Source organism: Cyprinodon tularosa, unplaced genomic scaffold (assembly GCF_016077235.1).
Source record: "Cyprinodon tularosa strain WSP-4 unplaced genomic scaffold, ASM1607723v1 ctg301, whole genome shotgun sequence".
In the NCBI taxonomy this organism is placed as follows: Eukaryota; Metazoa; Chordata; class Actinopteri; order Cyprinodontiformes; family Cyprinodontidae; genus Cyprinodon; species Cyprinodon tularosa.
Window position 1 is genome coordinate 549,660 of NW_024039010.1, and position 13,998 is coordinate 563,657.

General features: G+C 38.4%; 1 protein-coding gene across 5 annotated transcripts in view; it reads right to left on the reverse strand.

Annotated features, from left to right (window-relative positions):
• LOC119787790 (vacuolar protein sorting-associated protein 13B-like) overlaps positions 1 to 13,998 on the reverse strand; it is a 474,173-nt gene that overhangs the window by 405,911 nt on the left and 54,264 nt on the right. For all 5 annotated transcript variants that reach the window (XM_038291827.1, XM_038291828.1, XM_038291826.1 and 2 more), the window contains 4 exons: positions 7,612 to 7,886; positions 4,543 to 4,638; positions 761 to 883; positions 78 to 215 (listed from right to left, as the gene is read on the reverse strand). In XM_038291827.1, coding sequence (XP_038147755.1) covers positions 78 to 215; positions 761 to 883; positions 4,543 to 4,638; positions 7,612 to 7,886 — 632 coding nt within the window. The remainder of the gene's footprint in view (positions 1 to 77; positions 216 to 760; positions 884 to 4,542; positions 4,639 to 7,611; positions 7,887 to 13,998) is intronic.

Sequence of the window (13,998 nt, forward strand, 5' to 3'; positions counted from 1 at the left end):
TCCTCTTCTCAGCATCAATCTTAAAATAAACACCAACTCATCTCTGAGCTCTGTGGGTTTGTGCAGATTACGGTTACCTTGTGATTAGCAGAGTCTAGGATGAACTCTGCTTTTACTCCATTGTTCTCTGGACTGCGGTAGTCAAACAAGGAGTTGGTAAGGTAGGTCATTCCTTTACTCTTTAGATTGTCTCCACAGCTGAAGAACACTGCATCCTTTAAGGAGAAGAAATGATGAGCTGGTTGGGGGGCTTTAATGTAAGAATTTAAAAGATGAAGCAGATTTAAACTAAAATAAAAATGTATTTTTCACCCCATATATGACTAAATGTTGCAAGTCTTATAATCTGAAATCTAAAAGAAGTTATTTTGATCTTGGTTTGAGATCAATATGATAAAACAAGATTGTTAATCTTATTTAAAGAACATTCTGCTCAGAATAAGTGCAATAATCTGCCGGTACAATAAGACAATTTCACTTAGACTTCCTGTTTAGAGAACAGATATGATGATTTCAAGAAGTCTAAAAAAGTGAATCAGTGTTACTGAATCCACAAATTATTGCTCTTATTTCTGAGCAGAATATTCTTAAAAGAAGATTAATAATCAATCTTGAAACAAGTTAAAAACAACACTTTTTTTACAAGATATAAGCTAAGAATTAGGCCAAAACATTTTGCAGTGAATTTTTTGGAAAGCAAATTTATTTTTTTTTTTTTCCAAGTTGTCCTCCAGATCTTCCATGCTTCTTTTTTTTTTACCTCCTCACGTCTGTTCAGATTTTCTTCAAAGTCTCGAACTCCCATGATGCCTTTCAGGCACAGAGCCCGGCAGCCGACGAATCCGATCTGGCAGTTAAAGAAGGGTTCCCCCATCATGAGCACCTGAACATAAAACCAGGAAAGAAATGTCAATCAACTGCTAAACTCCAGTTAACCAACCGGCCATGGAAACACTGTTTGCACAGCCAGTTTTAAAAGTTACAGCCAATAGTCAGGTTCACAATTTGAAGAACTATACAGCAGATCAGTGCCATTATTTATCTCATTATTAAAACGTTTGAGTACCAATCAAAACAAAAATCACAGTGGATGGTAAAAATCCCAGATGACTGCAAGAAGAACAACAAGCTCTCACAACTACAGTAGCAGCCATTTAAAATGGCCCTTCCCAGTCAAACTTCAGCCGAATGGCAGCCCAATTCCGTGCGATTCCTAGCAGAATCCCCTCCAACTTCCAGCCACTGGCCTTCTTCTGGGAATGTAGTTATTTTTCTCTGATTTCACCCTTTCACTGAATTACAGGGTTTGACCAGGAGACATTAGATCTTAATGTCCATGAATCATGACAGAAAGAATATTTTAGTACAAAGATTGATGTTTAAAAAGGAATGGTAAGGGACCAGCCAATGGCCCATTAAGGAAAGTCAGGAAAATTTGAATGGCTACTACTGTATAGAGCATCAGGTTTTCCCAAGCACTCTTCATTTAATTCAATCTGCAGTATGGAGCCCACATGGGTGCGGCTCAACACCTTCCTAACTGCTATTTTCCTCGACTGTGACAATTACAACATTATTTTGATGAGAGATGAGAAAATCTTAGTATGTAGTCCGTTAGGTGTTTAGTGCGTAATAAATGGCGAATGTGAGCCATCAATCACCATCGGTAGGCATGAAGTCATTGATGCACCTTGGCGCCGCCAAGGTACCAAATACTTTATTCAGTTAGAAACCACTCGAGCATCTATGGACAGACTTTTACGGTGCAAAAAATCTAAATCTAGATAAGTCATTTTTTTATTAAAATAAGTGCATTTGTTCTTGAATTGAGGTGAAAAAAGAGACATTCTGCCAATGGAACAAGACAATTAACACTTAAAATAAGAAAACACAATTGCATTCTCTTATTTCAAGTGCATATTATCTAATTATCTTATTTTAAGAGTAACATTTCTCATTCCATAGGCAAACTATCTCATTTACCTACTCAAATTAAGAGTGAATACACTTAATTTAGGAATTTTTTACTTATTTCTAGATGGTTATTGCAGTGACAAGAAACAAAAATGCCCACAGAATGGGAGAGATTAATACTAAAGATAAACTATAAAAACAATTTGTAGCATCTAATAATATTTTACCTGAATCAAAACAGCAGAATTTAATAATGTTATGTTATAAAGTTGAACTTAAAGACCGATAGCAGAGAGATATAGAGAATTAGGTTGTGTATAAATAAATGCAGGGAGGGATTCATTTTAGATTCAATGAAAAAAAACATTACGATTGAGGAGGATCAGTGAAAGCTTTGCCCATGTGTGACGTATTTAGTTTGGATAACAGAAAGAAGTCGCTCTTCTCTCTCTGACTGTAGGGACGGTTCACGGCTGAGTCTGACTACCTGTCTGTGCTTTGGAAGAGGAAGAGGAGAACAGCAGCACTCAACACTCACCGAGGACACTAAACCCAGACCTATGGGTGAATCATATATTATATATGGGTGACTCTGGTCAAAGTCTCCAACAACACAAAAAAGTTACTAGATTTGTCAGTAGTTGCATTTTTGAACTATAAGCTGGTGAAGATTCCCAGTCATCCAGGTCATAGTCATTTTAAAAAAGTTCAAAAACAATCCACTGGACTTTGTTTCCAAGTTTGAAGATGGTTTGCTTCCCATCCTGGAATCTTTTTCAATTCAAATGTCAGAAATAGCGTTGAGTTCAAGGCTTTATAGAGTGGAACAAAAACAAAGCCTTGTTTTAGCTTAAAAAACATGCAAACTGAACCGGACGAATGGGTCCGCCCATAGGAATCGGCAGTCGTTTGTGTTACAGCTCAGGCTAACAAAGAACCCAAATGTTCCTTCATCCAGTTCAATTTGCATGTTATCTAAGCCAAAACAAAGCTTCCTGGATGGGAAACGAAACATCTTCAAACTTGGAAACAAAGTCCAGTGGATCATTTTTTCACATTTTTGGAAAGCAGCCATAAGTCACAAGAAAGTGTTTTCCGGTTTTGGGGGCTTTGACAAAACAAGAGCCTTATTGTCAGAAGTGTCACCAAACATTTCATAACAAATATCCTTTGTAGTGCCAAAGGCAGTATAGCTGAATTAGGAAGGCATATTAACATAATACAAGACCTTTTTGAGAAGGAGTTTACAGGCTTTTATATTAAAGTTGGATAAGTAAAAACAAACAAAAAGAAGAGTGCATGAAAGAATCTGTTAAAAGTCTAAGCTATGAAAAAGGGGAGAAGGACTACAGTCCTACATTGGTCTCTTCTCATGACCCTGTCTACATGGAGTTACCAAATTAATATGGATTTGATTTTAGAAAAACAACGGATGATAATAGATGCATTTATACATCTGTGAGCTTCAAAACTAAAAAAAAAGGGTTTTAGCCCAAATCTTTTAAACCGCTAACAGTTTAGTTGTACTTGAACATATTATGCTTCGACTGAAATGAAAAAATGAGAATGAAACCTGGGAGATCTTCCCTTTGAATTGTTAAATTCAGTGACCTGACTAAATGCTTTCTAGGAACATTTCAATGAAGAATAAAGCGAGCCTCTGTTTTCCTTTCATATTACTCTGCATGTTCGGCATTTAGCCCTCATTAGTGCTCATCCACCCAGCAAACAGCTGAGATGTGACTCACGTGTGGCTGAACCCTCCCACCCTCACCAACCTTACTTTAGGTTTTGTATTTGTTCCAACTTCAGAATACCGACCCCCCCACCCATGTCCAGCAGGAGCATAAATTACAGAAATTGGAAATCTGTTTGAATTTTCACATCTGGAAGAAACCCTAAAGGAGAAACTTCCTTCCAAGTCAGTCCAGGTAATCAGACTAAAAGCGTTCTCGGTGGAAAAAGGGCGGAAATGATCAGACTTGGGTCCAAGTCATACACCACACACTGCAGACTGCGAAGCGGTGAGCTGGCAGAACTTTAAACATCTGAGATCAGTTCAGAGTTGGTATCCATCAAATGCAAACATTTTACTTAAACAGATATACCACTGTGATTTATACTAAAATAAATAAAAAGGAAAGCTATTTTCGGGTGCTTTGTTATCTTGCTGTAATTTGTCCAAATGAATATTTCCCATTTTTCACACAATGATAACCAATGATCTGTTCTATAAACTCTTAATTAGGCAAACGTAGGAAAATGTCAGATTTTGTATTCATTAGAAGAAAAGCAGATGATTTGGTTTCTAAGTTTAAAAGTATACCAAAAGGACAGTCCAGCATGTTAGCAAACCAGTCTGTCAGATGAGCATACCCTGTCAGACCAGAATACCCATGCGCAAGATTTACTTTTATCGCCATACGCTTCAAAAAACTCCAAAAAGTAAGTAATTAAAAAGTTTTTTGTACATGACTAAAGGGGATTATACCTGTTGAGGTAGTTTAAAGTTTATTTTTCGTACAGAAACTAAAGGGATAAACTAAAGGGATAAATGGGAATGACTATGGGTGTGGTGGTTTGACCGGGTACGCTCATCTGGCAGAACACCGGCTGTAAAAATCATACCTCAATGGTGATTCCCTCCTGCTCCAAACACAGAACCTCTCTGGATTTGACTTTCTGAGGACTGTAGTAGCTGCTCTCCAACTGTGTATCTGTCAACTAATACAGACATGAACAGAAAAAAACAATATCACTGTTAATAAAGAGCTTTGTTCATTTCAAACAACATTTACTTTAATTACAGCACAGGTCAGAGGGAAATAATCAATCACCACCATGTTTAAAGGTAATGTTTACAGTGCTGTTACATCTCTCATTTCTGTTCTGACCAAAGGCTTTTAAATTGAGGCTTTTCGAAGCGTTACTCGTTATATTAGGAAAAGAAATGGAAGAAGCAGAAATGTTTCAGTCAGGAGTGAATGAAAGACCGAACACCTGGCTAAAATGATCTGGCAACAGGACAGTAAGGAGCAGCGATGCTCCTGATGTTGGTTAAAAAGCTGGGTGTAGACCAGAATTCAACCCATTCAACTTTAACACAGGAAGCAGGTGCAGAGCAAAAGCAGCTGTGGCTTATTATTGTAACGGAGCAGACTCCAAACCCCGCCCCCCCCGCCCCCCCTCGTTTCTGTTTCTGATAGCTTAATCACATTCAGAAAAAAACTCTCCACCAAATATAATAGTAAAAGGAATGTCAAATTATCTGCTTCAATTATGGCTCGTTCTAGCAACACAAAGGCTCAGTGTTACTGTTACTAAATACTTTAGTTTATTAGTTTATTTCAAAAACTATATTACACAAAAAAATAAGCCAAAGAACACATCAAATACTGACAGGTTTTACATTATAACAACAATTTTTTATGTTCTCAACTGAGTAAGAAATTATTAATCCACAGAAAACTACACCTGTAAATAACTAACAGTTAAGGCACTAATAGACAGTAAATATTAGGGATGGAACGGTTTATGAAAACCGTCTGAACCGTTCGGTTCGACTGTCTCGATTCGGTTCGCATGTGTTTCGTTCAGTTCATGCGCTGCTCCTTTTTCTCATAGGCGAAGCGATTACACTCCAGAGCAGAAGGTGGCGGTACTGCGACCAAAGCCAACCACCAGTAGTAAACAAGAAGAAGAAGAAGCGAAGCAGCGTAGCCGGGTGTAGCAGAAAAAAATCAATGGAGAATTGTGTGGGTATGGCGAGTGGGAAAGAACAGGAGTTGGAAGACGCGCCAGCAGCACTTTATAGGTCTGCTGTATGGGACCGCTTTGCATTTAGAGTGACCTACAATGATGGCGGGAAGAAAGTTATGGATAAAAGTGCAACAATGTGCAAGCATTGTGCAACACGTTTTGTTTATGCTAACAGCAACACGACCAACATGTCAGGCTAACAATCAACATATACCGAACCGAAAACCGTGACCACGAAACCGTGAAGCGAACCGAACCGAGGATTTTGTGAGACGTTCCACCCCTAGTAAATATTAGTAGCATAAAAACAGGCTACAGTCAATTGCAGTTAGGTGAAGAATTTCTGATAAGGTATGAATCTCATAAAAAAAAAACAAGTAACAAGTTTAAACGTGTAAAACTACAGAAACACATATTTAAATACGTGTGTGTGTGCATATCTGTGCTCTGCAGAAGAACTTGACGAATGAATGTGAAGAATGTGGCGGTTCTAGACAAAATTTACAAGTTGGACTGGGGGGGCAGGGTTTTATTTCATGGGGGCACATAACAGATAAACAAACAGGGGAAGAGTGAATTGATTATTATATATCTCTTCTTTCAGCACATATTGTCATAATGAATTATTATAAATGTATTTAAATAACTCCATTTCCCCCTAATCTGAGTAGGTAATTATGACTATCTGCCAAAATAAAAGACTTTTTGCTCTTTAAAATTAGATAAAAATTATGCACTTGAAATAATTTTATGGAGCTTTTTTTTTTTTATAAATCCTCTAATTCCAGTGGCAAATCTTCTAGCTTGCTCAAATCAAGGGACGGTATACTTATTTCAAGAAAAATGAATTTTTTTTTGTGTATATTTATGTAGTACAGGGCCAGGGACAGTTGTAAAGGGTTTTTAAATATATCAAGGGATATAAGGATATGATCACTGTATCATATCAACCGAAACTGAAAAATATACTGTTACAGACAGAAAGATGGATGGGTAGATAAATCTAGTAAAAGGACATTAAATCTGGCATCCAGCAGGAATTCAACAGGTGCTTAAACAAAGAAAGGAAACAACTGACCGAGCTTAATTGATGAATAATGTCTAAAAGTTAAAAAATTACACTGCCTTTTTCCCCAATGATCAAAGGCATTTTGGAAGTAGTGTGTCAGGGATCTAAAAATACATCTCTCATTTCACATTCATGTCAAAGTCATGTTCAGGCAGTGGCTGTTCAAAGACGTAAAATTGCTTCAAACTAAATGCTTCCTTTAGGAAAGAAACAAGAATGTAAAAAAAAAAAACTCTTCCTTTCAGCTGCCTGCAATTACTCCAAAAGAGAGGCAATTAATTGATTAAAAGAACTCAAACAATACAGGAAAAGTTTAAACATTAGAAAAACACCAAGGTTTATGTGGCCTGAGAACTAGCTCCCTTCCAATAATCACGCACACTGTCAAATGTGTGCACACACACACACACACACACACACACACACACACACGAGCACAGCCATGCACACAGAGGTGGTGTCTGAGATATGTGAGCACACACACATACACGTGTGCACTACCATAAGAGAGGAAATATGCACACTACTAGTAATCTGATATCTATGGCATAATTGTGCAGGAATTCCAATTATTTAGTGTTAAGACCTGAAACTTTTACATTTTGGCAGATTTTTATAAATATTTTGCTTTCTGTTAACATTTGAAACAATGATATAACTAGATACAGCATCTGTTAGCTACACTAGCCTCTTTGATGCTTTACAAAGCATGGGGAAATGAATGTGTGCTCATCCTGTGGGACAGAAAAGAGAACAGTGTTTACATAAGGACAACTTAAATAGGTGTGAAATCGGTTCAGCCATAAACAACCTTTTCATTTTAAACTGTGATCCATAGTGAAGCAGTTTTGTGCTTTTAGCAAATTTACCTTGAAGGTTATCGAAGCTTTGGTGCAGTAGAAGCCTATGGAAACAATGGGGTCTTTAGACGTGTGCTGCTGAGGGTTGTTGGAAAGGCCTTCAGTTTCCCCCTGGCTGTAGAGGCCTCCCTCCCCTTCTTCCTCTGCTCCTACGATGGCAGGGACAAAGGACCAAGCCCAGGACATCCAACCCTGATCTGCATCTTCAGGGCTCCCAGACTCCATGTAAAGCTCCTGGCTGGAATACTGGCTGGAGCCCAAACTTTCCATTTCAGCATCAGTGCCTGAAATGATAAAAGTCCTAATTAGTTTAGAAAAAGCAAACCAAAGCAGATGCTTTTCTTTAGGAGGAAAAAGAATCACAGCTGTGCCTGAATGATGAATGCCTACTTGGACACGTGAGTCGACTTTTTATGGGCATTTACAGGCTAGATTTCTAACACAAAGCCATGACCACGAAAGAGAAAAGCATCCAGAACTGATAGAAATCAATGACCGAAGGAAAAGATAAAAACAAAACGATCACACTGTGTTAGCGAAGGTTTAAGTCCCATGGTTAAATCAATTTAAACTGCAGAACAAACTTGTTTTACAGAGAAAACAGTTCATGGTGGAAGTATTTATACTCCTGGCAGAACGGTCAATTTGTCCATGTCTACGGCAAACAGGTTGTTACAGCTGCAAGCTAAAAAGCAAAACCAGCACAGATCAATGCCACCGGTGGGTCAGTGTGTTGCTGGAATGCAGAGACAGGGGAAGTCCATTCCAACTGATGCCAGAGAGCAAAGCAAGTCAGCCAGCATCCTGACAGAGCCCTTGACTGGGCCCACTGATCAAGGCTACATGCACTGAACCAACAGCCCAGGCTGCCTCCGCAAATACAGCCAAATTTGATTAGAGGCCAACAAAAAAATCCCTGAAACTATAAAACTAGCAAAGCCAGCTGTATAGCAGGGCTGTGAGCAGGGCTTAAGGTGAAGGCTGAAAAAGATCAACAATGAGGGTTCACAACTGGTCAAGGAGGTGCTGGTGATGTTAACAGAGCCGCCGGTTAATCTGAAGGGAAGACACAGGCTTACATTTTTAGAAAAAGTATTAAACAGCAAAACTGCACCTTTAGGAAAGACCTAGCTTATGATCTCATGTCTAGAAGATCACAGTTACCCTCCAGAACCAACTAAAAAATATTTTTTCACTGCAATTTGAGCAGGTAAATAAGATGATTTGCCAATTAAATTAGTTTTCTTACTCTTGAAATAAGATAGACAAGATGCACTTAAAATTTTCTAATTCTAAACGTAAATTGTCTTGTTTTATTGGCAAAGTGTCTCACTTACCTCCTCAATTCGAGAAAAAAATGCATTTATTTACAGAGAAAAATCAACTTATTGAGATTTTGTTTTTTTTTTAAAGTTTACTAACCAGAACAAGATAAACACTAAGTGATGAAAATGTAAAGTTTTTTTTTTCTTTTTCTTGCTTCTGCTATATAAGCTCACTCCATGTTTTGTTCTAATCATCTTCCAGTCATCAGGTTTCGGTTTCACAGACCCTCCAAACCCAAAGAACTCCACACCTGGCCACACCTGGCCTAAGATTGCTCTCCCTGTCTACTAGTGGGGCCAAACGTGTTCGCCTGCCTGCGACTCCACTCAGATTAGAACAGAGCTGATGACAGAATCTGAAGGGAGTGCGGTCCATGTTTTGTAGCATTGCGCTGACAAACACGTTCTGAAAATGGGCAAACATTTCTTCAAATAAGTGTATTTACCCCTAATTTGAGTAGAAAAAATAAGATTATATGCTAATAGAATTAGTATTTTTACCATTAAAATAAGATAATTAGTTATTATGCACTCAAAATAAGAGACTGAAGTTGTTGTTTTTTATTTTAAATGTAAATTGTCTTATTCCATTGACAAGGTGACTCTTATTTGCTCAATTCTTCCTTATTTTAAGGAAAATTGACTTACTTGGATTTACATTTTTTGCAGTGTATATGTGCAAATAAGAAAGTTAAAGGGTTTTAAAACATTGTTTCTGTTGCCAAACCGTTGTTACCCTCATTAAATTTTGACAATCATCCTTATTTCAGTGTGACTGAAAACCTTTCAGTGAAACAAGCCGTTGTGCTAAAACGCGTTGATCGGAACTCTGAGAGAGAGAGCCAAAATAAAAAAATAGGAGTATCGGCCTAATTTCAGCATAGTGGTGACAACTTTCAACTTTAAAATGCGCTAGTAGGAACCCTAGAATGAAGATTGGAGTAATTCAACAACTAAGGCAACATTTAAATTGTGCAACATTATTTCAAGATAAACTTTCTTACTATCAGTAAGTAATCTAGGTGTTAAGCAGTAAATAGACTGGATGCATAACATGGCAAAGTGGCATATGCACATACACTATATTGCCAAAAGTATTTGCTCACCCATCCAAATTATTGGAATCAGGTGTTCCAATCACTTCCATGGCCACAGGTGTATAAATTCAAGCACCTAGGCATGCAGACTGTTTTTACAAACATTTGTGAAAGAATGGGTCGCTCTCAGGAGCTCAGTGAATTCCAGCGTGGAACTGTGATAGGATGCCACCTGTGCAACAAATCCAGTCGTGAAATTTCCTCGCTCCTAAATATTCCACAGTCAACTGTCAGCTGTATTATAAGAAAATGGAAGTGTTTGGGAACGACAGCAACTCAGCCACGAAGTGGTAGGCCACGTAAACTGACGGAGCGGGGTAGGCGGATGCTGACGCGCATAGTGCGAAGAGGTCGCCAACTTTCTGCAGAGTCAATCACTACAGACCTCCAAACTTCATGTGGCCTTCAGATTAGCTCAAGAACAGTGCGCAGAGAGCTTCATGGAATGGGTTTCCATGGTCGAGCAGCTGCATCCAAGCCATACATCACCAAGTGCAATGCAAAGCGTCGGATGCGGTGGTGTAAAGCACGCCGCCACTGGACTCTAGAGCAGTGGAGACGCGTTCTCTGGAGTGACGAATCGCGCTTCTCCATCTGGCAATCTGATGGACGGGTCTGGGTTTGGCGGTTGCCAGGAGAACGGTACTTGTCTGACTGCATTGTGCCAAGTGTAAAGTTTGTTGGAGGGGGGATTATGGTGTGGGGTTGTTTTTCAGGAGCTGGGCTTGGCCCCTTAGTTCCAGTGAAAGGAACTCTGAATGCTTCAGCATCCCAAGACATTTTGGACAATTCCATGCTCCCAACTTTGTGGGAACAGTTTGGAGCTGGCCCCTTCCTCTTCCAACATGACTGTGCACCAGTGCACAAAGCAAGGTCCATAAAGACATGGATGACAGAGTCTGGTGTGGATGAACTTGACTGGCCTGCACAGAGTCCTGACCTCAACCCGATAGAACACCTTTGGGATGAATTAGAGCGGAGACTGAGAGCCAGGCCTTCTCGTCCAACATCAGTGTGCGACCTCACAAATGCGCTTCTGGAAGAATGGTCAAAAATTCCCATAAACACACTCCTAAACCTTGTGGACAGCCTTCCCAGAAGAGTTGAAGCTGTTCTAGCTGCAAAGGGTGGACCGACGTCATATTGAACCCTATGGATTAGGAACGGGATGTCACTTAAGCTCATATGTGAGTCAAGGCAGGTGAGCAAATACTTTTGGCAATATAGTGTATGTTTGAAAACTGAAATGTAGACCAGCTGCTGAAGAGAAAGTAACAGGTTCAGCAACGGGGCTCTGAGCAAAGCTTTTGTGACGTGGGTAAGCAAATTAAACAATACTATGTGTGAAAGTTATGAATCTTAACAAAAATCCACATTTAACCAATCTGATGAGAAATCAAATACGCATTTTGTTAGCATGTCACAACTACCAACATTTTCTGGTTCAGCGGCAATAACTGTAGGTTTGGGGTATTATCTTGTAAAAAAGCACCAAGTAGAAGACGCACCTTGGCCTGAAGTGAACTATGAAACACAATGTTGTTTCTGTTTCTTCCTAGCCCAAAATGGAGTGTATCCGCATCTGAAATTAGAAACTCTAAGGAACTCTAGGAACAATATCTACGCGCCTAATAGGGAAGTTGAACGAGCCTAGTAGGCGCCCTGTATTAATCATTTTACTGTTTAAAACAGAAAGCTGTGACACGCTGCTTTGTTGCACTTACCTGCTGTTACGGTGTGTTAACTGTATAGAGTTTAAAAACCAAAATTGCCGATACAGTTCGTTATAAACAGGTGCCATTATCGATTGACCCGGATCCCAGAAATGTGCTGCCAATTTTGGGGCGCTGATTCCTGCCTGAGTTGCTTTTTATTTTTCCATTTACATGGTCAAATTTTACATAATTCTCAATTTTAACAAAAAAGAGACATTTATTAACAACTCAACCTAAACATTAGTGATGAACAGCGAACGGGGAGCGGCAATGAATGAGCATCATGTGATCTCAAGGCATTGCTGCTAAAAGCACTAATAAATCTGCAAACAAATCACATATCACCCGATGCTAATATAAGAAAAAAACAGCTAATATCCGAAATTATAAGTCGGACCTTGTATCGATTTACCTCTAAAGAAAAGTCATTAAAGCCTAAACTATAATACTTCGAATATAAATGAAATAGATATTCCTTATACTCCTCAATTGAAGATTTTCACCCATACAGACAGGATTTAAAATTTCAAACAAAAGTGCTGGAACACATGTTTGACTGCAGGCAGTGACAACATGAGGCATCGGTGAGCCATAGTCAATTCTACATATGTTCCCATTGACTGATTATTTCTCGTTTTACTTCTTTCAGTAGTGGCACCTGATTAAAACTTAACGCAAACAGAGAGAGGTAGGGCAGCTAAATTAACCTGTTTTTTTAACCCTCTATGTAAACTAGAGAGGGATGAGTAAAATAGGATGCTTTGAGGAGTAAAATCTTGACTAAGACGCACAGAAATAGATTTACATTTTTTTCTAAATCTATTCTGTAATCAAAAACCTGCAAAAAGCAGTATTATGTTTCTTTTTTGTGATTCACTGATTCAAACATAACTTACACTATGTCAAAGAAAATAACTAAATCATGCAATTAAAAATGGTGACTTCTAATCAGTACACAAATGACCAAAATAATAAAATTTGGTTGTTTGTGGCTTTTTTACCCCCACACCCCTCTGATTCATATCTTGACCTTTGACCTGGTCCTATCACTTCTGTTTCCATACATGTCAAGGTAGAGGAAATTGATGTCAATACTGAAGAATGTGTAATCCCATTCCTTACCGCCTTGTGTCCTTCTCAGAAACATGACTTTCTGTGAAGTCATACTTCAGGAATCCCAGAGGCTACAGCAGTGAAAATATGACACATTATAATTAAATCTTTCACTTTGTGAATTGGCAGTTGAAAATCCCCTGTTATGGTTTTAAGTCCCAATTTCCCTGTCCAATTCCATCTCTTATGCAGCTTTGTTTTCTTTTTGCTTTCACCCAAGAAAGCTCCAGGTGTCAGTTTAACTAGTTAAGCTCTTTCATATCAAATCACGCTCAAAGTTTGAGGTAGAATATAATAATGTGGAAGCATAAGTATTAAACACCCAGATCCGATTAAGATGACTTTGAAACATTAAGTCAAAAAAAGCTAAGCAAAACATGAGTGATGTAAGCTGCTGAGGAGTAAAGCACCGTCTGTTGCCAAATACAACTATTCCTCTTCTACTATTTTTAACAACAGCCAATGTCTGAGTTCTTCCAAGATCTTTCAAGTCTCCCAGCAGACCTTGAAAGCACCATTTCATAAAATATGCCATCCATAGATGGGTGGCATCCATGAGAATTTGACATGATTTTGGATCAGTATTTCCTAACCTTTTTTGACATTGTGTATCCCTTTGGGCATTTGTTCTTACCATAAGTCTCCCTCTCATTTAAAAGTACTGATGATTGTTCAAAAATGGAACGCACATTAACTATACAATAAAATAATTTTACTTAATCTTTTACCTTGATCATTCAATCATTAGGCATTTTATTCTTTCCATCTTAAATTAAAAAAACAACATAAATATGTTGCCTGGAAGTTAGTAAAGAATCAAAATAAATAAAAAAGAAAATCATCTTATAAATCTGCTTTTTTATAAAACTGGAGCTCCTCTGAGTAACTCCCTGTAGTCACATTTAAACTGAATGAATTGTGAACAAAAACTAGAGTCTGACTTAGTTTGTATACGTTGTTTTCATTAAGACACGAAATCTCGCTTTGATGAGCTCCAATAGCTGTGAGAACAACAGCTGATCCCAGGCTGTTCTCTACATCCAGCTCGTTCCTCTGCTTGGTTTAATGTGTGTGAAAGCTGAAGGTGAACTCAAAGAAAATTTAGTTTTTAGTTCAAATCTATATTGAGATTTTAATTATCAACTA